This window comes from Maylandia zebra, linkage group LG12, assembly GCF_041146795.1.
Source record: "Maylandia zebra isolate NMK-2024a linkage group LG12, Mzebra_GT3a, whole genome shotgun sequence".
Taxonomy (NCBI): domain Eukaryota; kingdom Metazoa; phylum Chordata; class Actinopteri; order Cichliformes; family Cichlidae; genus Maylandia; species Maylandia zebra.
The window spans coordinates 14236135-14256695 of record NC_135178.1 but is presented as its reverse complement, the minus strand read 5'-3'; the positions used below and the strand labels follow the sequence as shown (position 1 = coordinate 14256695).

At 39.0% G+C, this 20561-nt stretch overlaps 1 protein-coding gene across 1 annotated transcript; it reads left to right on the top strand.

Annotated features, from left to right (window-relative positions):
* The first annotated feature begins 6881 nt into the window (after nucleotides 1-6881).
* npc1l1 (NPC1-like 1) lies at nucleotides 6882-18402 on the top strand. The gene is made up of 21 exons (XM_004544201.4): nucleotides 6882-7058; nucleotides 8402-8563; nucleotides 8706-9614; nucleotides 9999-10292; nucleotides 10384-10607; nucleotides 10716-10816; nucleotides 10920-11092; nucleotides 11676-11804; nucleotides 12708-12890; nucleotides 12984-13098; nucleotides 13219-13484; nucleotides 13672-13761; nucleotides 13851-14041; nucleotides 15607-15734; nucleotides 15864-15993; nucleotides 16079-16134; nucleotides 16240-16390; nucleotides 16508-16739; nucleotides 17015-17128; nucleotides 17244-17406; nucleotides 17519-18402. Exons 1-21 carry the CDS (start codon nucleotides 7017-7019, stop codon nucleotides 17716-17718), a joined length of 4053 nt encoding a protein of 1350 aa, XP_004544258.2. The 5' UTR covers nucleotides 6882-7016; the 3' UTR covers nucleotides 17719-18402.
* Nucleotides 18403-20561: the final 2159 nt, after the last annotated feature.

Genomic DNA, 20561 nt, shown 5'->3' with positions numbered 1-20561 from the left:
TTGCATGTTTTGCTGAATACCCAAATCTGGCTTCCCACTGATAGTGGAAACGGTAATGTCACAGTCATTGACAGATTTCAGTTGGTGTTTTTTAATTGTTTATAGTGGTACCGTAATTCACATCAAGTAGCCTCAAGACGTTTTATATAGCAAGGTAAAGACCCTTCAGTATAAGAGAAAACCCTGATGAGGTGATGATCCCCTATGAGGAAGCATGTTGGGGGAGCACAGAGAGACAAATCTTCAGAGAGAGAGAAGATAGAAGTCATAGACTTGTAGTAGCAGCCTATAAATACCTGGAGAGTGAGGGGGGGGAAAGGTGAGTAGAGAAGAAATGCTCAGTGCATCCTGGGAGGTCCCCAAGCATCCTGACAGCAGCTCAACTGAGAGATGTTCATCTTGGTAGAGTCAGCGCTGCCAGGCTCCTCTCATGGGCACGCATTTCAGATTTGATTGAACCAGATTATAATTAATACTTTGTTAGTGAGGGGAAGCATTTTAAATTCAACTCTAGATTGACCAGAGAGCCAGCGAGGAGAAGCTGATACAGGAGAAATACGATGTCTATTTTTAGCCTCTGTTAGTCTTGTGGGTGCAGCGCGTTTTTGATCAGTTCAAGGCTTTACAGTTACAACAGCCTCCTCGCTGAAAACAGGAATAATAAATGTAAAAAAGTGGTTTATGTTATGTTCATGTTTCAGATAGATAAGAGTTCCAAAAGGCGTTTTCCGCTTCAATAACAGGCGCTTTTCATCACCGCTACAGCTAACGTAGTCAACTGGTTTCCATGATCAGACAGCTGGTTAGGAGACAACCTTAGCGACAACATTCAGTGGTATAAATCTCAAAAGTAAACGCAGCGATTATGTTATTATGTTATGTGTGAGTTAGGTTCACCCGACCTGATTTTTGCAGCGCTATAATACATATAATTTAGACCGATCCCCGTATACAGTGTACAGTTACCTCGACGCAGTGTTGGTGCACTAATGATCCACCTGCAGATTACGCTACTGGCGCTCTTTGTCTCTCTGCTCTCAAACTCGCCATCTAACACAGGTTAGCCTCGCAGATGTGAAGGTAATGTGAAGGCGTATCCTCACCCCCTTGTGCAGGCTGCCGCTCCCTGAGCCTGGTTGTTCTGGAGGTTTCTTTTTGTTAAATGTTTTTTCTTCCCTCTGTCTCCATGTGCTTGCTCATCGGGGGCTGTTTGATTGTTGGGGGTTTCTCTCTTTCATTGTAGGATCTTTACTGTACAATACAAGCAGCTTGAAGCAACTGCTGTTTTGATTTTGCACTATTAGTGAAGACATGATATTTGCTTCAGTGGAAATTAACTTTACACATTAATTACTGACATCGTAGTTTTACTGTGCCTGATAGAGAGAGCATCTGTTACATCAGTATTAGTGAAAAAGCATTTTGACATACAGAAATGCAGACAGGTTTTGTTTCACCACTCTTCCTTTAAATAACAAAATCTGCTTTGAAACATTATGTGTGGCAAAGAGCTGTTATCACACTTAATAATTAACACTTCTTTCCCTATGAGCACAGTGTTTTATTAATTGACAAGTAACTCCCTGCATGTGGATTTCACCATTTTGTAATCTACACAGGTTGTTTGTGACTCATCCACTGCCAAGCCCAGTGATTCAAGCTTTTTTCCCCCTCCTCCTATCAGTAGCAAGAAAAGGTAAACACAAAAATCAGCAAACTCCTGTTTGTTTTTTCTGTAAATAACTAATACCTTTTAAAAGCAATTTCTCCCTTTCATTTTCCTGGTTGTCTCCGGCTTCCCTTCAGTGGCTCCCCAGTATAAAATCACTGAACTAGCCGAGAAGAAAGCAGAGGACTGATGACTGCTCAATGACAAATAAAGCACAGTCCAAACACTCATGCCCACGCAGTGTGAAACGGCACAGAGGACAACAACCCTTTGAGAAGAATCACAGCAAAGCTACATGTGAACAGAGCTGTAAATGGTACTGATTCATATGGGGAGGGTGGAGGGCAGGCCAGTATCAGTTAGAAAATACAACAGAAAGTGTTTCTGATTTTGACATATTTTTCATTTGGTTTGTGTCATACTTAATAAAACATTCTTATTATCAGGATGATACAAACATGCAGAAGTAACAAGTTCTTTGTGCAGCCATGTATTTTTTTTATTTAAGTCTAAATGGAAACAAATGTGATTTTGTTTCATAAAGAAACTTCTTCATCTGTTTTCTTCTTCTTCTTCCAGCTGCTTCATTTAAGGGTCACTGCAGTGGATTGTCTGCCTCCATCTCTCTCTTCTCCGTAATCTTCTTTCTTTTTCCACGTCAGCTCCATATTCAACATCCTTTGTCCAAAATATCCACTATCCCTCCTCTGCGCATGTCCAAACAATCTCTCTAAAGTCGTCTCCAAACTGCTGAACCTGAGCTGTCACTCTGATATATTCATTTCTAACCTTGTCCACATCAGTCTTAATAGGTGACCATCTCAGCTCGACAGCTCAGCCTCACATCTTTTTGTCAGAGCCAAGTCTCCAGTCTCCAAACCTTACATCATAGCAGGCCTCACAACCGTCTTGTAAACTTTCTTCGTTTGAAAAAATCAGACTTGTCAGTAAGGGCTGTATTGATGGAGTGAAATTGCTTTAAGTTCCACAACACTTTGTAGCTTCAGCTACAGGAGTTAAAAAAGCTGAGGTCATATAATCACACTTCACTGCGTATTTAAAAAAAAACGCTTCTTTTCTTTTTTTTGCACAAAGATAACAAAGTGAAGCCCAGTCAAATTCCTTGTTAGTTTGCACAAACTTATGATCCTGATGTCATTACAGTCTGTTGGTGTTACAACTATGTGTCTTCTAGCATCAAATCTTAATACTTCATATGTATGTAACATGAGGTTTTTCCAAAGATATAAAGAACAAAATAAGCACAGTAGACCATAATTTATAGAAACACTTTGACGAACCCTTGTATATTGAATACTGACCTCTGGTGGTCCCCAGAAAAGTAATATTAATATAACACATTTATGTAATCAATAAAATAAATAAATACACAAATAAATTTTACCAAATATATTTAAAAGGCACTGAAACACAATCCTTCAGCGACTCCAGAATCTTTTCATTTTTTAATATCCTCCTGAGAACCAGCCTATTCATTTATTCTCTGTCTTCTGTAATGGACATTTGTTTTTGGTCTATATCTTTCGACTTATTTGAACTACCCTACTAAGTCCTGATGTACTAAATAGAGGACATCCCAGGCTTTCCATCGATAATTCATGTGTTTGGGCGGCTTCTTTCAACTCCAACGAGGAAGAAAATCACAAAGAAAGTTCAATGGGAAGATTCTTTTTTCCTCGGTCCTCAGGAGGATATCTAAACAAGAATTTCAGAAATTTCAGGGAAAAATAGAAGATCTAATCTTTCAGTTTATCCAGAAAAATGAAAATATAACATTTGCATATGTATGGTTTTCATTGGCTATGAGCTGAAAAGTGAACGGGTAAAGCTGTGGAGTAAAAAGAGAAATATTTAGTTATGAGAGTAGTGAAGCAGATCTGTAAAGTTGAACAAAATGAAACAAACGTAAATTACAAGTACTATATATACTATATATATATATATATATATATATATATATATATATATATATATATATATATATATGCACACACTGCATTGGTGCACGGTTGTGGGAATAAAGAAAAAAAATACAAGTAAAATTTGTATAGGTGAGGTACAGTTTAAGTAAAAATACCACTAAATTTGGAGGAAAAATCAACTACATGTAAAATATCAGTGTCTGAATAACATCTTAAATAATACAGCTAATATAAATATATATTTCTACTGTTATTGGGAAAAACACTGATATTATTTGCAGATACTTAAACAACTTGAATCTCCCTCATGTAGAAACAGATTTATCTGCTAATACAGTTGTTTTTTTAATCTGATACTGAGGGTTTTCTAAGGAAACTACCTTTCACCTTTATCTGAGTCCAACAAGTCAAGATGATTGGCTCTCCCCAGATCAGTTCAGCTTAACATGAGGTCCATAAATAATGATAAGGAGCCCATCATAAAAAGGGGACAATGTACGCTATCTGGATGCAAAATCTGTTTTCTAAAATGGTTTAGATAGGCATTATTTGAAGACTGCACCCTGAATGCTACAGCTCTTTCTCTTTTCTTTTTATGCCATAAAAATCTAAGACTATTAAACTCACAACTGTCTGTGCTGTTGCTAATTAGTACATGTCGATGTGATAATATTATTAATCTTCAAAAACTTAAACATATATATAATATATAATATACTGTTACTGTCAGTGTGTTAACTTCAGTAGGTACATTCTTTTTATTTCCAATAACCCTTTTAGAGAAATTTGTACGTTTGTTGTGTAACATTTAGTATTTTGCCATCATTAGAAATAATTACATAATTGCACATGAGTCTGTTACAGTATTTAAATGATCTACTATATATAACAGACCCATGCATAAAATTGATTCAGCTGTTTATTGCATACTGGTGTCCCACACTGAAAGATGTGCTTTGTGTTCTTAAGTTAAACAAAATCATACTCATCACATTAGGTCACATGACAGATAGTTTTTAATGCCTAATTCAATTTGATGCGATCAGTTACAACATTATCAAAAACAGAAGTTAAATGAAACATTTCTCCTGCTGTTTTGAAACAACAACATAAAGGCAAACATATAATGCGATACTTATACCTATATGTATGAAGTACTTATATTTTATACTTCTGTTTTCTTTAATATAAGTTATTTTTTTGGATTGTCAGAGAAATGTTGATTTAGTGCAGAGAGTCCTCAGTCTTTTCTAGCATGAAGCAAAAAGGTTCACACCTGTCCCGTCAGTTTCCCCTGCTTATCTTCCCCCACCTGCAGTGGCTGGATTGCCCACCAGTGGGGGTCATCCCACTAATTTATTGGTCCTTTGCTGTCACCTTCTATGCGACAATCGGGTGTCCTGGTGTTTTATTTTGTTTTAAATGCGGGTTACTGACAACATCACATTTATGTTCATGTCTTTCGTGCATGAAAAGTATCGAAACCGAATTGAAAAAAAAAAGGGGAAAAAAACATGCACAACAACCAGTCCTGCAAAGGAACTGCTTTCAAATCCTGATTTATTGATCATAATTTTTAATTTAATAATTTTAATAATTTTAACTTTAAAATGTTCTTCATTTTTATTTCCAAAATTAGTAAATGTTTTCAATTTCTCAAGGTCTGCACAGTTGTTTCTCATATAAGCAAGGGAATGCACAGCAAAAACACAAGCTAATGAAAGAAACAGGTTTAAATAAACACACAAAAACAAAATAAAAAATATAAATGATTTGAAAAAACAAACAAACCACAGAATCACTTTGATTGGCACCAAACATAAATGATATGAAGTAAAGTGCTGTTTCCAGCCCGACTCATGTGCAAGTTTAGTTGAACCAATTGAAGCGGTGATAGTGGATTTCCAGTCCGAACAGTGTTTACCTGAAGTTAGTTTTTCAGTAAGTTCTGCAGGTCTGCACATTCTAGAAAATGTGATAGGACCTTAAAACATGTACATAGACTCTGTCATTACTTACAAAAGTCTAAATTGCAGCAGCATATAAATCTATTCCATGAAGATGTTTTTCCTTTTAAGAACAGAGAGGCTTATTAATTTTTGGCTAATCTTTGCAAAATCATTTTATGGTTGGGCAGAGTCCTTTAAGAAATAGCGCTCATAAAGAATAAATGCCAGGGTGCACCGCATCTACCAACGTCACAAAAACATGATATAACAGAATGAGAATAAAATAATTTAGTGATAAACGTTTGGACGGTGTAGCATCAGAAATAGATTTGTTCTGCTGAATGAAACCTGCTCCCGTTATGACTCTGGAATTGCACAGGAACTGCTGCAATCGCTCTGAAAATCGGCGCAAAGTAGATAGATAGAGATGCTGATAAATCCTAAACTTTATGAATAGTTACAAAATTCTGTTATGCTGCCACTTATCACGAAAGAACAATAAACATCCTCATATCTTTGCCATTTCTTCCCATCTTCTGCACCATGTCTGTTTATCACAAATTTAAATGCTCACGCACCTTCAACCTGAAAGCTCAGACGATAGCATCTGGACCATCGGATCTCTTCTTTATCTCAGCTGTGACCTTGACATATGATAAGAGCATTAATTACAAAGTTGATCATGTCGGCTTGGCATGCTTACAGACCATCACTGGACTTGAAAGTAATATATTTGTATTCATTTAGTTTTTTTCTAGTCCTACTGACCATTCAAAGCACTAAATGACTTTTTGATTTAAAGAAAAATGATCCATCATATCATATCAGGAACACAGGTATTGTTCTCTCACTGTACCCTATAGATCAGATAGTCACTTTGATGATGGTCTAAAGGTTCAGTAGTAGTGTGCTGTACTTTGGATGTTTCCTACATGCACTGCTCTGAAAACAAGCAACAACAGCCTACACATGCTTCTTGCTGTAAAGGGATTGACACGATTCAAATCACTCAGAATGTTTATCTATCGTCAATAAAACTACAAATTTCCAGGTGGTATCAGTTCAAGTATCAATGTAAGATGAAGCACAAGTGAAGAACTAGGTGTGGCTTAGACATCTGGGTGGGATTTTGTTTCTCCCAGCTCTGCTGAATCACCCCAGCAACCCTATCAAAATCTATTTTCTGTGTTAATTATCAAACGGAGCAACTGGTAGCTTTCGCCCGTGATTGGCCGGCAGCAACATCACACCAGAACACGTTTCTCCTTACGTAGCCCTAACACTGTAAGATAGACAGACAGACAGACAGACAGACAACAGAGACTACCCACATCACCTCTCACCTTCTTTCCTAATGCATCTTCTAATAGGTCAACAGTGAAACACTCCTTACACTCCTATTTTACTGAAATTTAAGAATCTGACTCTTCTGTTGTTGAATCGTGCTCAGGAATCATGATGCGTCTTGCAGCCCTTGTCATTTTTATAAATATTGTGGTAAGTTTTTTCTTCTTTTTTTATTGGGGAATTTATTGCAGTTGTGCACTGGTTTCTATAATATATTGAAGATGTAATACTGTACATTTTTTCAGTTAACAGCATGATTGGGGGGGGGGGGGGGGTTTGAAATGTATTAATCATTTGATCTGTGATCAGCACTTAAAACTAGAAAGATTAACGTTTAATTAAAATCCTAAATGAATATAACTGTTTAAACAAGCAATCAATATGTATTTTTATAGTACATTCGCAGATAAGAAACCCAAATTAAAAGCAATACAATAAATAAATATAAGTAAGTAGTGATTTTTATGTCCAGAGTTGAGGTTAGAGAAGAAGGTGTGCAAACAGCGTCTCAGGTAAAATCACTGTTGTGGTTTTAGATTTAAACTGTGTTGAACATATGCACATAATGTGCATGTAATATTTTTCTATATGGGTGATTTTTTAAAGCTGTTTCACACATTTTACATCACTGACCATTCAAATGTAGTCGTCACAATTATATTTATCTCACATACTCTCATGCAAAGTATGATATAACATTTTATTATTGTTATTATTATTATTATTATTATTATTATTATTATTATTATTATTATTATTATTATTATTATTATTTCTATTATATTTAAAACTTTCAAAGGTAATGCCCTTCACACATTTGTGACTTTCCCCCAAATTTCTATTCTCGTGTTAAAGGTGATTAAATTTATATCATGACATTTTATTTGCCTTTGCTTTAAACTGTAAAAAATTAGAGATGACATTTTTAAGCCCCGTAGGTTTGGCAACAGTCACCTTTAATCACATTGCATGTTACAAGAATACATTGTGTTTGGCTATAAAAAATAAAAGTCAATTTATATTCCAACAGAAATCAAACTCTAGTTTTAAAAGTTTATTGTACTTAGTATTTACATTTTTTTATCTTGTATTGTAGGCACGCATGTAGTTTGTGGTTATAATTAACCTTGAACGTGTGCAATTTATTAGTACAATCTCCATTTTATTGTTGCAAATTGGCAATAAAGAAGCTGAGCTGGCAGGACACCGTGTAGCGTTTGAGTCATTGTGACAGGGCTGTGAGATGTTACGAGTTATCCTTAGAAAATGTTATAGGCATTATAATAAACACTATCAAACTTATACAAGTTTTTGGAAAACATATCATTGAGCTTATCGCTTCGTGTTAACTGTAATGTTTGTGAGTAGGAAAATAATTTTTATAATCGAACATCTGTGCTGAGAAGTTTTTGATTTCTAAGCAGACTCTACATTAAAAGCGCTGTTGCTGCCTTTATTGTACTTACTCTTGAAAACTCGTCTCGTCCACGCAGAGTCTATCAGAGGCCCAGCATGAGCCGGGATATTGTGTTTTTTATGATGAGTGTGGTCGTAACCCGCTGCTAAATAACACCCTCATTGATCCCATCGTCCCATGTCTGAATTACACTCGTGCCAAACTCGTCACTGGAGACCACTACAAGATACTCAAACAGGTGTGTGTATATCCTTCTTCTTGGTGGAGTGAACTGCTGTAAGAGAAGAAGTTTGAATGAAGTGTGGCAGAGGTAGATTTCTGTCTATTCTCAATAAGTGCGTGTTACAATCCTTTTATAATTACATTTGTTCCTGCTGCAGGTGTGCCCCATGTTTGACCAGGGAGAGAGCAGCACATATGCTTGTTGTACGATCAAACAGCTGGGATCACTGGAAAAGAGCCTGACCCTGTCCAAGGCTGTTCTCGTCCGCTGCCCTTCCTGTGCTTACAACTTTGCTCACCTGCACTGCATCAACACCTGCAGTCCTAACCAGAGCCAAACAGTTAAGGTCACAAGGGTGATGAATGTCACTGAGCAGAATAGGACGAGGGAGGCCGTGTTGGGTTACCAGGCATTCATCGGCAAGACTTTTGCTGATACCTCCTTCCAGTCATGTAAAAATGTCCGGATTCCTGCCACGATTGGAGGCTATGCCATTGCCACCATGTGTGGTCGCTATGGGTCAAAGCTATGCACTCCCCAGCGCTGGTACGATTTCCAAGGGGACTCGAGTAACGGTTTGGCTCCTCTGGACATCGACTTTAAAATAATACAAGAAGGAGACACCACAGGGTTGCCAGAAGGTGTGATTCCCTACAACGGGGTCGCTCTCATGTGTAATGAGACCACACCTACAGGAGGGGACGTTTGCTCCTGCCAGGACTGCCAAGAATCGTGTCCAAGTGTGCTACCTCCTTCACCGGTCGCTGGCCCCTTTACACTGCTGGGCACCAATGGTTACCTTGTAATTTCTATCATCTTGCTCATTCTCCTGATACTTTCCTTTGTCCTATACCTCTCTGTCTCCTGGTGGGTGGCATCTCAAAAAAATAAAAAGAAAGGAATACACAGAGGTAAAGGCAAAGACAAGGACAGTGATAAAGTGACTGAGAAGATCATCCATCCCTCAGAGGTGACATGTGCTGAGACAAACAGCTTGGCTGCTCAGGCTTACCTGAGCTCACAGTTCCGGATTTGGGGAACCATCATGGCCTCTTATCCCCTCACTGTAAGTACTTTGATCCAGTAAAAGTAGGACGTATGTACCCACTAGGCCTTCTTTTAGCTTTAGTGGAAGAATTAAAGTCAAATCATAAGATGCTGTTCATACCAAACCCAGTTATGCTATAGCAACAAATCCTCTGAGTGGACTAAAATGAGGAAGATTACATTTTTATTGTTCAAAGTGACATTTGGAATATAAAGAATACTAATAATTCCCTATTATCTATATTTTATTTACTAATTCAGTATAGATATGTTCCCATTTCAAAGAATTTGCACATTTCTGACTTCTTGCGTTAACCTTACCTTACACAGTGGATTTAAGAGAAAGTATATTGTTAGCCAGACGAAGACACCACGCCTGAAGAATATTTGATCTTTTTTCAAGGTCCTCCTCCTGTCTCTTATTGTCGTGGCTGTTTTATCTGTTGGCCTCAAAGACATCAAACTCACCACCGATCCAGTTGAACTTTGGTCTGCCCCTAACAGCCGGGCTCGCCAAGAGAAAGAATTCCACGACACGTACTTTGATCCCTTCTACAGGACAAATCAAGTAATCTTGACAGCACCAGGCAGAAAAAGCCACATTTATGACTCGTTGCTGTTTGGACCGCAAAACTTTAGTGGGATAATGTCCAAAGAGCTCATCATTGAGCTGCTGGAACTCCAGACACGAATACAGGTACTCAAAGTCAAAGCTGACTGCTGACAGTGTTTGAAAAGGTGCATCATTCCATGTTGACTAACTGAAACCCCCCTCATTCTGTTTTTAGAATATTCAGTTTTGGTCAGATGATCTGAACCGGACAGCAAGTTTGAAGGATGTGTGCTTTGCGCCGCTAAATCCCAACAACCCTTCCTTGACTGACTGTGCAGTCAACAGCTTGCCACAGTACTTCCAGAACAGCCTAGACCACATTAACGCTAAAGTGAACATGACTGAGCTGGGAGTGACCAAAGAGGTGGACTGGAGAGACCACCTCATCTACTGCCTTGGGTAAGCATTCATTAAAAAAAACTGCAACCAACACCGCTCATTTTTATAAACTTCACCTTCCGGCACATAAAACCATCCTTTCTCCCCCTTTTTCCACTTCTCCTCAAGCTCTCCTTTGTCCTTCAAAGACATCACAGATTTAGGTATGAGCTGCATGGCTGACTATGGAGCTCCAGTCTTCCCATTCCTGGCTGTGGGAGGATATGAGGGTAAGAGACTTTTAGAACCACTGTTTTATCCCTGAAATTATTGTACAACACACAAAAAGGTGCTTCTAACTCACTTGAACAATTTACACTTGACTTTTCCCAGATGATGCATTCAGCAGTGCTGAGGCCTTCATCCTGACCTTCTCCCTGAACAACTATGCTCGCAGTGACCCTAAATTCAAAGTGGCTATGCAATGGGAGAAAGAGTTTCTTAAAATTGTCCAAGAATACCAGAAAGACCCGAAAAACAGCTTCACTTTTGCATACATGGCAGAGGTAAAAACTCTATGAGTATGCATTATTCGTATATTTACAAAATTTAAGTTCAAATGAGAAATTTGTGTGGATTTTGGGGCAGTTACCTGTGATTTACGTGACTCACTGTGGCTCAAGAAGTAGAATTGGCAGGTTTGAGGGTTTGTGGCCAAAGTGTTTGGGGGCAAGATAATTAACTCTGAGTTCCTCCCAATGCTTTGTGCTGAGTAAGAATCGCACATGTGTGTGAATGTGAAATAGAAATGAATCACTTAGAAAAAAGTGATTCGGTGAATGAGGTGTAAAATGCTTTGAGTGATGAAGCAGAGTAGAAAAGCTCCATTAAGGCCTTGGCCGCGTGTCACTTGTCTGAGGTGGTCCAGGGACCTTTGTACGTGTCATTACACCATCTTTGCACTCGTTTCCTGCCTGCTCACAGTCGTGTCCTATCTAATAAAGATCAAAATGCTCAAGAAAGCAAAATGAAGCAATTACCAGGCATACTGACAAAGACTTGCTGTTGCTGTTTTTCTAAGAAACGTTAAGTTGGCCTCTCTGTGACCTTTAACACATCTAATCACTCACTTCTCTGCTCTGTTAATAGAGATCTCTGGAGGACGAGATCAATCGAACAACTGCAGAAGATATCCCCATCTTCATGATCAGCTATGCTGTAATTTTCGTTTACATCGCTGTGGCACTTGGAGAGCACTCTTCATGGAAACGCTTACTGGTACGTCTCCGCAGAATGGGTAGCATCAGGTATTCCCGGGTATTGCAACTTGCAAATCAGCAGTTAATCCCTTTAGTGCCATTAGTCTTTGAACGGGTGTTCATAAACCCTGCCACACTCTGCCTTTTCACTTGTGTGGTTTTAGGTGAAATGTTTTAACACCTACCTTCATGGTCTGCCCAGGATGGAGCCCAAACATTTTTATGTAGCACAGTTATGTCAGTATTTTCATTTTTCCAAATCTAGCATCTGCAAAAGAAATTACTTTCCAGTTAGCCTCAGCTGTATGTTTTGTTTCGTGCTGATTAGCATGCTAAAAATGTTCGGTAACATCGTTGATGCTAACTAGTAACTGCAAAGCATAAGAATACACACTTATGGGTTAGGTTTGCTTACACTTTAACACTTAAGTTTGGATTTAACATAAGTGTTAATGTGCATTCATTTGGTATCAGAATAATGTCATTTTTTGCTAACATTTAAGTGTGGTGCTGGATGCAACTGTTAGCTGCTGTCCATTTGACCTAGATTAGATAATAGTGTGCAGTAACCTTGATAACATGGCAAATAAAGCCATATTTGACTAGAAACAACATGCTTTTTAAACCCTCTGACCAAGAGCTGAAAGCGTTATGATCGGAGCTTTTTTTTTTTTTTTAAGTTGCTAAAACATGAATTTAGTTGTTGCTGTAAAAATGTGAGCATAAAATATGCCCCTGGGTTATACTGGCTTCTGTACAGAGAGAAAAAATGATAGAATGGTATATATCACCTACTGTACGTGATAAGGAGAAGCTGATACAGTATGCCTATGTCAGGATTATTGTTCTTACTACAGCGTAATAAAGAAATGTCAATGGGTTCACTGAGACGTTTGTACATTTGCATCTCTTTGTCCTGTAGGTGGACTCTAAGTTTCTGGTTGGTTTGGGTGGGATCCTGGTGGTCGCCTGCTCTGTCCTGGCCTCAATGGGTTTTTATTCCTGGATTGGCATACCCTCCTCACTGGTCATCCTTCAGGTCGTTCCCTTCCTGGTGCTCGCCGTGGGAGCTGACAACATCTTCATCTTTGTTCTGGAGTACCAGGTATTGTATATCTATGTGTGCCATAAATGTACAATGGTGCCATTTTTTTTAACATGGTGGAATTTTTATTAAGTTACTCTTCCTGTCTTCCAGAGAGATGTGCGGAGGCCTCACGAGACGCGAGAGGAGCAGATCGGGCGTGTCCTTGGAAACGTGGCTCCCAGCATGCTCCTGTGCAGTCTTTCTGAGTCTGTCTGCTTCTTCCTAGGTATATAATCTGATATCCTTAGTTGAATCCTTAGTTTTAAAAATGTAATAAAAATTTTTTACACCAAGCTGGACTTGGTGTTTTGTCTGGTGCGTTACCCTCTATCCATGTTTGTTTCAGGGGCCCTGTCCACTATGCCAGCAGTGAAGTCCTTTGCTCTATATGCTGCTCTGGCTGTGCTCATGGACTTTGCCCTCCAGATGACAGCTTTTGTTGCGCTGTTGTCCCTGGATGCCCGGCGCCAAGACAACAACCGCTGTGAACTTCTCTGTTGCATTAAAGTGTCAAAACAGCGTCCAAAAAAGCCAAATAAGGGTTTTCTGATGCCATTCATGAAGAAATACTATGCCCCTGTTCTACTGCACCGCTACACCAGGATCATAGTGGTAATGCCTCACCAACAACATAAAATATGTTCAGTCCACAGTTATTCTAAACCGCTGACCTCAGCTGTCTCACTGATGTTAAATCTTGCGAGATGAAATTTAATGAGATGAACACAAACTCATATTGAGATGTGTGTGTTTTTAAACAGATGTTTGATAAATTCACTCTATTCTATGTTCTCCTCAGATAGTAGTTTTCATCTTTATGTTCTGTGGAGCCTTATTCCTCATGATGAATGTGAAAGTGGGTTTGGATCAGGAGCTGGCTATGCCTCAGGTCAGTAAGCACAATTATGTATAAATGGCAATGACACTATTTTCTTCCTGTTAAACCTGTTCACAAAGATATTTCTGTTTTCGATGCAGGACTCATACATGCTGACCTATTTCCAGTACCTGAACAAGTACTTTGAAGTTGGCGTTCCTGTTTATTTTGTAACAAAAAAGGGGTTCAACTTCACCTCTGTGGAGGGCATGAATGCAGTCTGCTCCAGCGTGGGTTGTGATCAGTTCTCGCTGACTCAGAAGATCCAGTACGCCACAAACTACCCTGAACGGTGAGTCAGTGGATTTATTGTTTATAATCTGAACACGGGAAACTTTAAGCTTTAAAAGCAAACTCTGTACCATTGTTGCTCACTTAAACTCTGTATCTACCAGTTGCTTGCAACAGTTCTGATACTCTGCATGTGTCCTTCACATCACAACATATCCTTGACCTTGCTGATATCGTAGTAGCAACCTGTTACACACTTTCCAGTCAGATCAGTTAATGATAAACTCAGCAACATAATTGCCACAGAGCAGATGAAGGGTGTCTCTGAGTGATAGTGCCAGTTAGTGAAAGCAATCACTGAGATATCCCCTATAATTATTCTCGAAATATGCTTGCAATCAGAAACTGTGTTCTGACAGATTTGAAACTTCTGATGCACAAAATAATCTTCCCAGCTTGCCTGTGATTCACCTAAACACTTTACATTTTGATATATTCGATCGGACTGAGACCGTCTTAGGTAACAAAACACAATTGTTTCCTCAAGATAAGCAGAATTATGGAGCCGTATTTATCAGCAGCCTTATCAGCTGGCAAACAGCATCTCATAAAACAGGAACAATAAATCTATCATTAAGAACTCCAATAAATTTAACTGAAAGATTTGTATCAGAACGCCTTTAATAATCTTTGTGTTATAAAATAGTTAAATTGAGATGCTAATTGTGCAGGTGCCCCAAGCATAAAAACAAGCCATTCACACAATAAAACAACAAAGTCATTCCCACAGTAAAGTCAGGCCTTTCAGTAGAAGACAATGAATGATTATGAATGAAAAAGGAGCAAAGAATTAAATAGAAAGTGTCATGGTGCATTACAGCAACCCTGCTTGAGTTAGGGCTTGAGCTGTTTGCCTCTGTTTTGGTGGAGCTGTAGTGTCTACCAGTGGGGAACAGGTCAAATAGCAAGTATCCAGTGTGACAGCTGTTTTTAGGGGTTTTTAAGACATTTGAGAGGTATCTTGCTTTTTCAGTCTCTTCCAAGGAGGGAAGAGTGGAGCCAGTGAGCTTTCATGCTGTCTTTATTACCCTGGGGGTAGCTTCTTTTATCTGCTGCAGAGCATCCGGCAGACCACGCTGTAACACAGTACGCTGGCATGCTTTCAGTGAGCGAAAGAAGGCAAACCAGCAGTTTCTCATCTACACAGTACTTCTTCAGCAACCTCGGGAAGTGAAAGTGCTGCTGAGCCTTCTTAAACACAGCTGTAGTTATTTAGAAATATTCAGTACACAATCCCAGATCCAGATAGATGGTTTGAAATTTACTAAGTATGAGACTGATATTATTACATTTGAAGTAGCTACAGGTTGTTAGCTTCCTGAAGCATACTGAGCATAGAGAAAGACAGAGAAAAATGGCCAAATATTCAAGCACAGAACCCCTTAAAACACAAACTGAAGTGGTTTTTTAAACTTCAATTTTGAATAAAATGATCAATTATTGCTTGGAAGTGCTGGATAATGTTACTTTTAATGCAACAGACTAACAAGGTATTGCTGTTTCTTACCTTTTTCTGAATTTGATGATTATGAGAATAAATAATTATTTATATGATCTCAACTTTAGATCCTATGTGGCTATCCCTGCGAACTCGTGGGTGGATGATTTCATTGACTGGTTGAACCCCCAATCCAAATGTTGTCGTCTGTACACCAACGGTCCCAATGTAGGACATTTCTGTCCTGCAAATGAATGTGAGAATCATTTCTTAAATGAAAAAAGCATTAAAAAAACATACTTGCATGCAGTTTTTGATGTTACTGTCTAAACATGAACAAAGACATGACTTCAATAACCCCTACTCTTCTTATTTGTCTTAACAGCTGGTTTAATCTGTGCTAAAAGGTGTCTGGCACGTCCTGATAATGATACGGTGAGGCCCACTGTGGCACAATTCAACCGCTACCTTCCTGACTTTCTGACTAACAGGCCTGACCTGCAGTGCTCCAAAGGGTTTGTATTGTAAATGCGCGCATACACACTAATAAATCCCAGCATCAAAACGGAAATCTCATGGCTTACTGTCTTTTTTAAACAGCGGTCTAGGAGCGTATGACAAAGCAGTGGTAAGAGATGAAAGTGGGGAAATAATAGGTAGGTCCCCAAAAACACCGCATAGCAGTGGAAGTGATTCTATTCATTCAAAAACAGATTTAAAAAATAGGAAATAAAACCTTTTTTACCCCCCTGTCTCTCCAGCCTCTCGGTTCATGGCTTACCACACACCTCTAACCAACTCCCAGGAGTTCACCGCTGCCCTGAAGATGGCCAGGGAGCTTGCTGACAAGATCACCCAAGGCATGAGGCTCGTGCCAGGCACCTCGCCTGACTTTGAAGTGTTCCCTTACACGTATGTGCTTTCCCCATTTCCCTGCAACTCAGCTCCAACCACTCTGCCAGAAAGTTGTTTTCGTCTTTAAGCGGTTTGTATTTTCTGATCAATGTTTTATGTTTCTCCTCCTTCCAGGATAACCTACGTATTTTATGAGCAGTACCTGACTATTGTGAATGAGGGACTCTTCAACATCTCCTTGTGTCTGCTGCCGACCTTCGTGGTCTGCTGTCTGCTGCTCGGCTTGGATCTGCGCTCCGGCCTGCTCAATCTGCTCACCATTGTCATGATCGTTGTGGATACAGTCGGTGTCATGACTCTGTGGAGCATCGACTATAACGCAGTGGCTCTCATCAATCTGGTCACGGTAAGAGCAAATCAGATCATTGGGACTGAAGGAGGCTCATTTTCTCAAGTGCGGACACAGTTATGGAAAGACATTGTGTTGACCAGTCTGCCTAATAACAGGTGCTGATTAGCTGCATCACTGGGTTTCTTTGGAGACCAACCTATACAATCAACTGAGTGTGGATATTTTTACTAAATTTGCTAGCCTTTTGTATTTTTCCCGTGCTTTGCAGAGATTCATTTTTGATGGTTTAAATGAAAGTGAAAGTCTCACATCTTCTGTGCAATCTGCAGGCGGTGGGCATCTCTGTTGAGTTTGTGTCGCATATGACGAGATCGTTTGCACTCAGCACCAAGCCCACACGTGTGGAAAGAGCAATCGAGGCTACAGCCAAAATGGGCAGCGCAGTAAGTAAAGCAAGAGCTGATGTTGTTAATCACCCATTAAAGAAAAATTTGAACCAAAAAAAGGAAAATAAAGACATGTTTTCAAATGAATTTTCCCTTTTTTTGCACCCTCAAGGTGTTTGCTGGTGTTGCTATGACTAACCTGCCAGGCATCATCGTGCTGGCGTTTGCCAAAGCGCAGCTCATCCAGATTTTCTTCTTCCGGTTGAACCTCGTCATTACACTCCTGGGAATGGCTCACGGACTTATATTCCTCCCAGTGGTGCTCAGTTATTTCGGTACGTACATCATTTTCCTCTGGGTTCTTTATGTGTAGTAGAGAAACTATTAAAACTGAAGGTGAAGACTAAGTGTCTCGCTGTTGCATTGTGTCGTGCTCCTTTCTCTCAGGTCCCGGTGTAAATAAAGCGGTGCTGCTCCAGTTCCAGCAGGAAAAAGAAAAGGACAGGGAAAAGGCGGAGACGAACAGCCACACGAGACAAGTTTATGATAACATCAGCTACGAAGGCAATGAAATAAAACAGGACCCGTACTCAAACACCGTGGATGAAAGTGGTTCAAAAACGGTGGGGAAAACTGACAGGTTGTGAGCACAAAAAACAAAATCAGTTTTGAGGTAAATTATTGTAGCATACAGAGTCACGATGGACACAGAAAATGACATTTTGGCCCCATGTGGAAATTATTAGCCTGCTTGTGTATCTCTGTCCAAAATGGAAGGTAGGACCTACACAGGTGTGCAATATTTTTGAAGCAATGCAACAATGGACTAATGCAATGAGGTTCAGGCTTCCTGAATCAACGTATAGGAAGCGTATTTGATAGAGGCTTAAACGAAGAATCACGAGTTAGTCATTTTGAATTTTTTTGTTCAACACTTCACTGTAGAAGTGACTGATTCAAATGAACACACACTCCACAGCTATTGCAGGAAATGTGCAATCAGTGATAAAATATCAACTACATTCATTATGTGAATGAATAATCCACTGAAAACATTATAGTTTTCCATGATTAGAAATTGAAACTGTTTCGCAGAAATGTGTATTTTTGTTGTGATATGTATTTAATATATTATTTCATCATACACAAATGCTTTTCTTTATCTTGGTGCTGCTGCCACTGTATGACTTCCAGGACTCACAAAGCTGTCTCTTTAAAAACATTTCTAATACATGTTAGGATTTTTTTTTTTAAGTTTTGGCCAATTTGGGTCCAGGAATGTGTGTGTTTGTTGTTGTTGTTTTTTCAAATAGTAAAAAAAAAAGAATAAATCAAGGACTCTTTGAACTTTGTGTCATTTCATGAAATGAAAATACACATCTTTCAGTTTTTTCTTGCACTTAGTCTGACTGTGATAGAAAAAAATGATTCTATCCATGAAAATATTATGTTGGCTTTTTATACTCTGCCAAAAAAATAATAAGGACTTTTGCAGGTGGGCGTGCTGCTGCTGATCACGTTCTTGACATCACACGTCTCATTTATCGGCGGTAGTTTATATGAGCACTTAGTGGAAGACATTAAGCTGGAGGGCTGGGGTTGGCTATAAGACATGAATTTTTCCTAAAATTTGATGAATTTGATGTTTCATTCGAAAGAACAACGATATATAAGAGGAGTTTAAGATCAAAAACAGGTCAGAAAAGGAAGACGTATAGTAAGGATTTACATTTTTAAACCCTGCACCTTTGTTTCAATAGTTCATTTTCTTTTTAAAATGGGAATATGTCATTGCAGCTTTAAGCTAAATTACTTTATAGAAAAGAAATGTTATTTTGGAATCCTACCGCAACAAAACAAATGGTCATACAAGTGCATCTTATCCTATAGATCAGGGGTATTAAACTAAAATTTGAGGAGGTCCAGTTGGAGAAAATCTTCTCAAGCAGAGGTCCGGGACATCATAATGTCTAACTTACGTTATGATTGTGATAGAGAAGCAACTTTTTTTTTTTTTTTTTTAATTTATATCTGAACGTATGAACAATAGACTGTCAAATCAATGAAAATACAAGTTAAAACATTTCAACAAAATTTATTGTTAACACTGAAACACACAGTAGGCCTACATTAGAAATAGGGCTGCTGTTTAAAATGAATTAGAGAAAATAAATAAAATGGCTAAATTGTGCATCTTAAAACAAAGTGCTTAATTTCAGAAAAAAAAAGTTTCCCTTTTTCTTTACATTTTACATCTCGACTAAACAGTCTCAATACATTTTCAACAGATAACATCAAAACATTTTAACAATTTTACAGTTTCTCTTTCTTTCCCCCTTATATTCCACGTCCCAACTTTCTGTTGTTCAGTGAGAGAACTGAGCTTTAGTTCGCTCTACTAGGATTTTAAATCTGGGCTGGAATGGTGTCAGGGCCATTCTCATACACATGTGTAGGTGCTCATTGGTGATCCTGGAACGATATTTAGTTTTTATTATGTTCATTGTGGAGAAAGCTGCCTCACAGCTGTATGTGGAGCCAAACATGGTCAAGATGTACAGGGCTACTTTCCTCAGATTTGGGAAAGCTGTCTCAGAGACCAATTGGGGCCAGAAAGTGGCAGGTTCAGTTCTTCCAAACTGCTCTTTCAGGGCCACATCTGCTTGGAGATCAATTAGTTGCATTTGAAGAGGCCCAGCATTTGCCCACTTGAAGTGCTGTGTGACTTCCTTTGAGAACCCTCTGACATCAGTGATGGCAAATGGGTTCTTTATGAACATGGTGAGCTGCTGTCCAAAGCTGAAGCTATCAAAACGTTTGCTGAAGTTTTCAATCAGCTTATCAACAAAGTCAACAAAAGAGGACACATCTCTCTGTCCCTGAACCTGTTCCTTCACTGTTGGGAAGTGTGCATAGTCTCCTTGCAGGTCTTCTTTGAACACTTCAAGTTTCCTCTGAAAGCAGTGGACAGCTGTCATCAGTTCACAAATTGAATTGTCCTTGCCCTGCAGCTTCAAATTCAGTTCATTCAGGTGTGAAGTGATATCAACCAAAAAGGCCACAATATCCATGTTTTTCCCATCATTTAAAAAGAGAGAAAAGTTTGTTGCTTTTTGACTTTCCAGCTCTTCCAAGAAAGCTGCTACTTCACTTCTGATGGACCAAAATCGCTCCAATGCCCTGCCTTTGCTAAGCCATCTCACATTGTTGTGAAGCAGAAGATCATCAGCGTGTGCATCAACTTCTCTGAGAAATTCCCTGAGCATGTAATGCTGACAAGAAGAAGATGCCCTGAGAAAATTAATCATTTTCATCATTGTTTTCATCACCTCAGCATACTCGTCTGACAGGGTGGAGCATAACACTGACTGATGAATAATGCAATGATAAGAGATTAGCTCGGGATTGTCCTCTTTCATTCTTGCTACAGCTCCTTTCTCTCTCCCCATCATAGCAGGGGCTCCATCTGTGGTTATTGAAACCACTTGGT

Bases quoted from the DNA above. Each gene is read 5' to 3' on its own strand.
- npc1l1 (XM_004544201.4), top strand. From the start codon at position 7,017: ATGATGCGTCTTGCAGCCCTTGTCATTTTTATAAATATTGTG. The intron at 9,615-9,998 runs GTAAGTACTTTG...TCTTTTTTCAAG, and splicing joins TGGCCTCTTATCCCCTCACT to GTCCTCCTCCTGTCTCTTAT. The intron at 12,891-12,983 runs GTATTGTATATC...CCTGTCTTCCAG, and splicing joins TCTTTGTTCTGGAGTACCAG to AGAGATGTGCGGAGGCCTCA.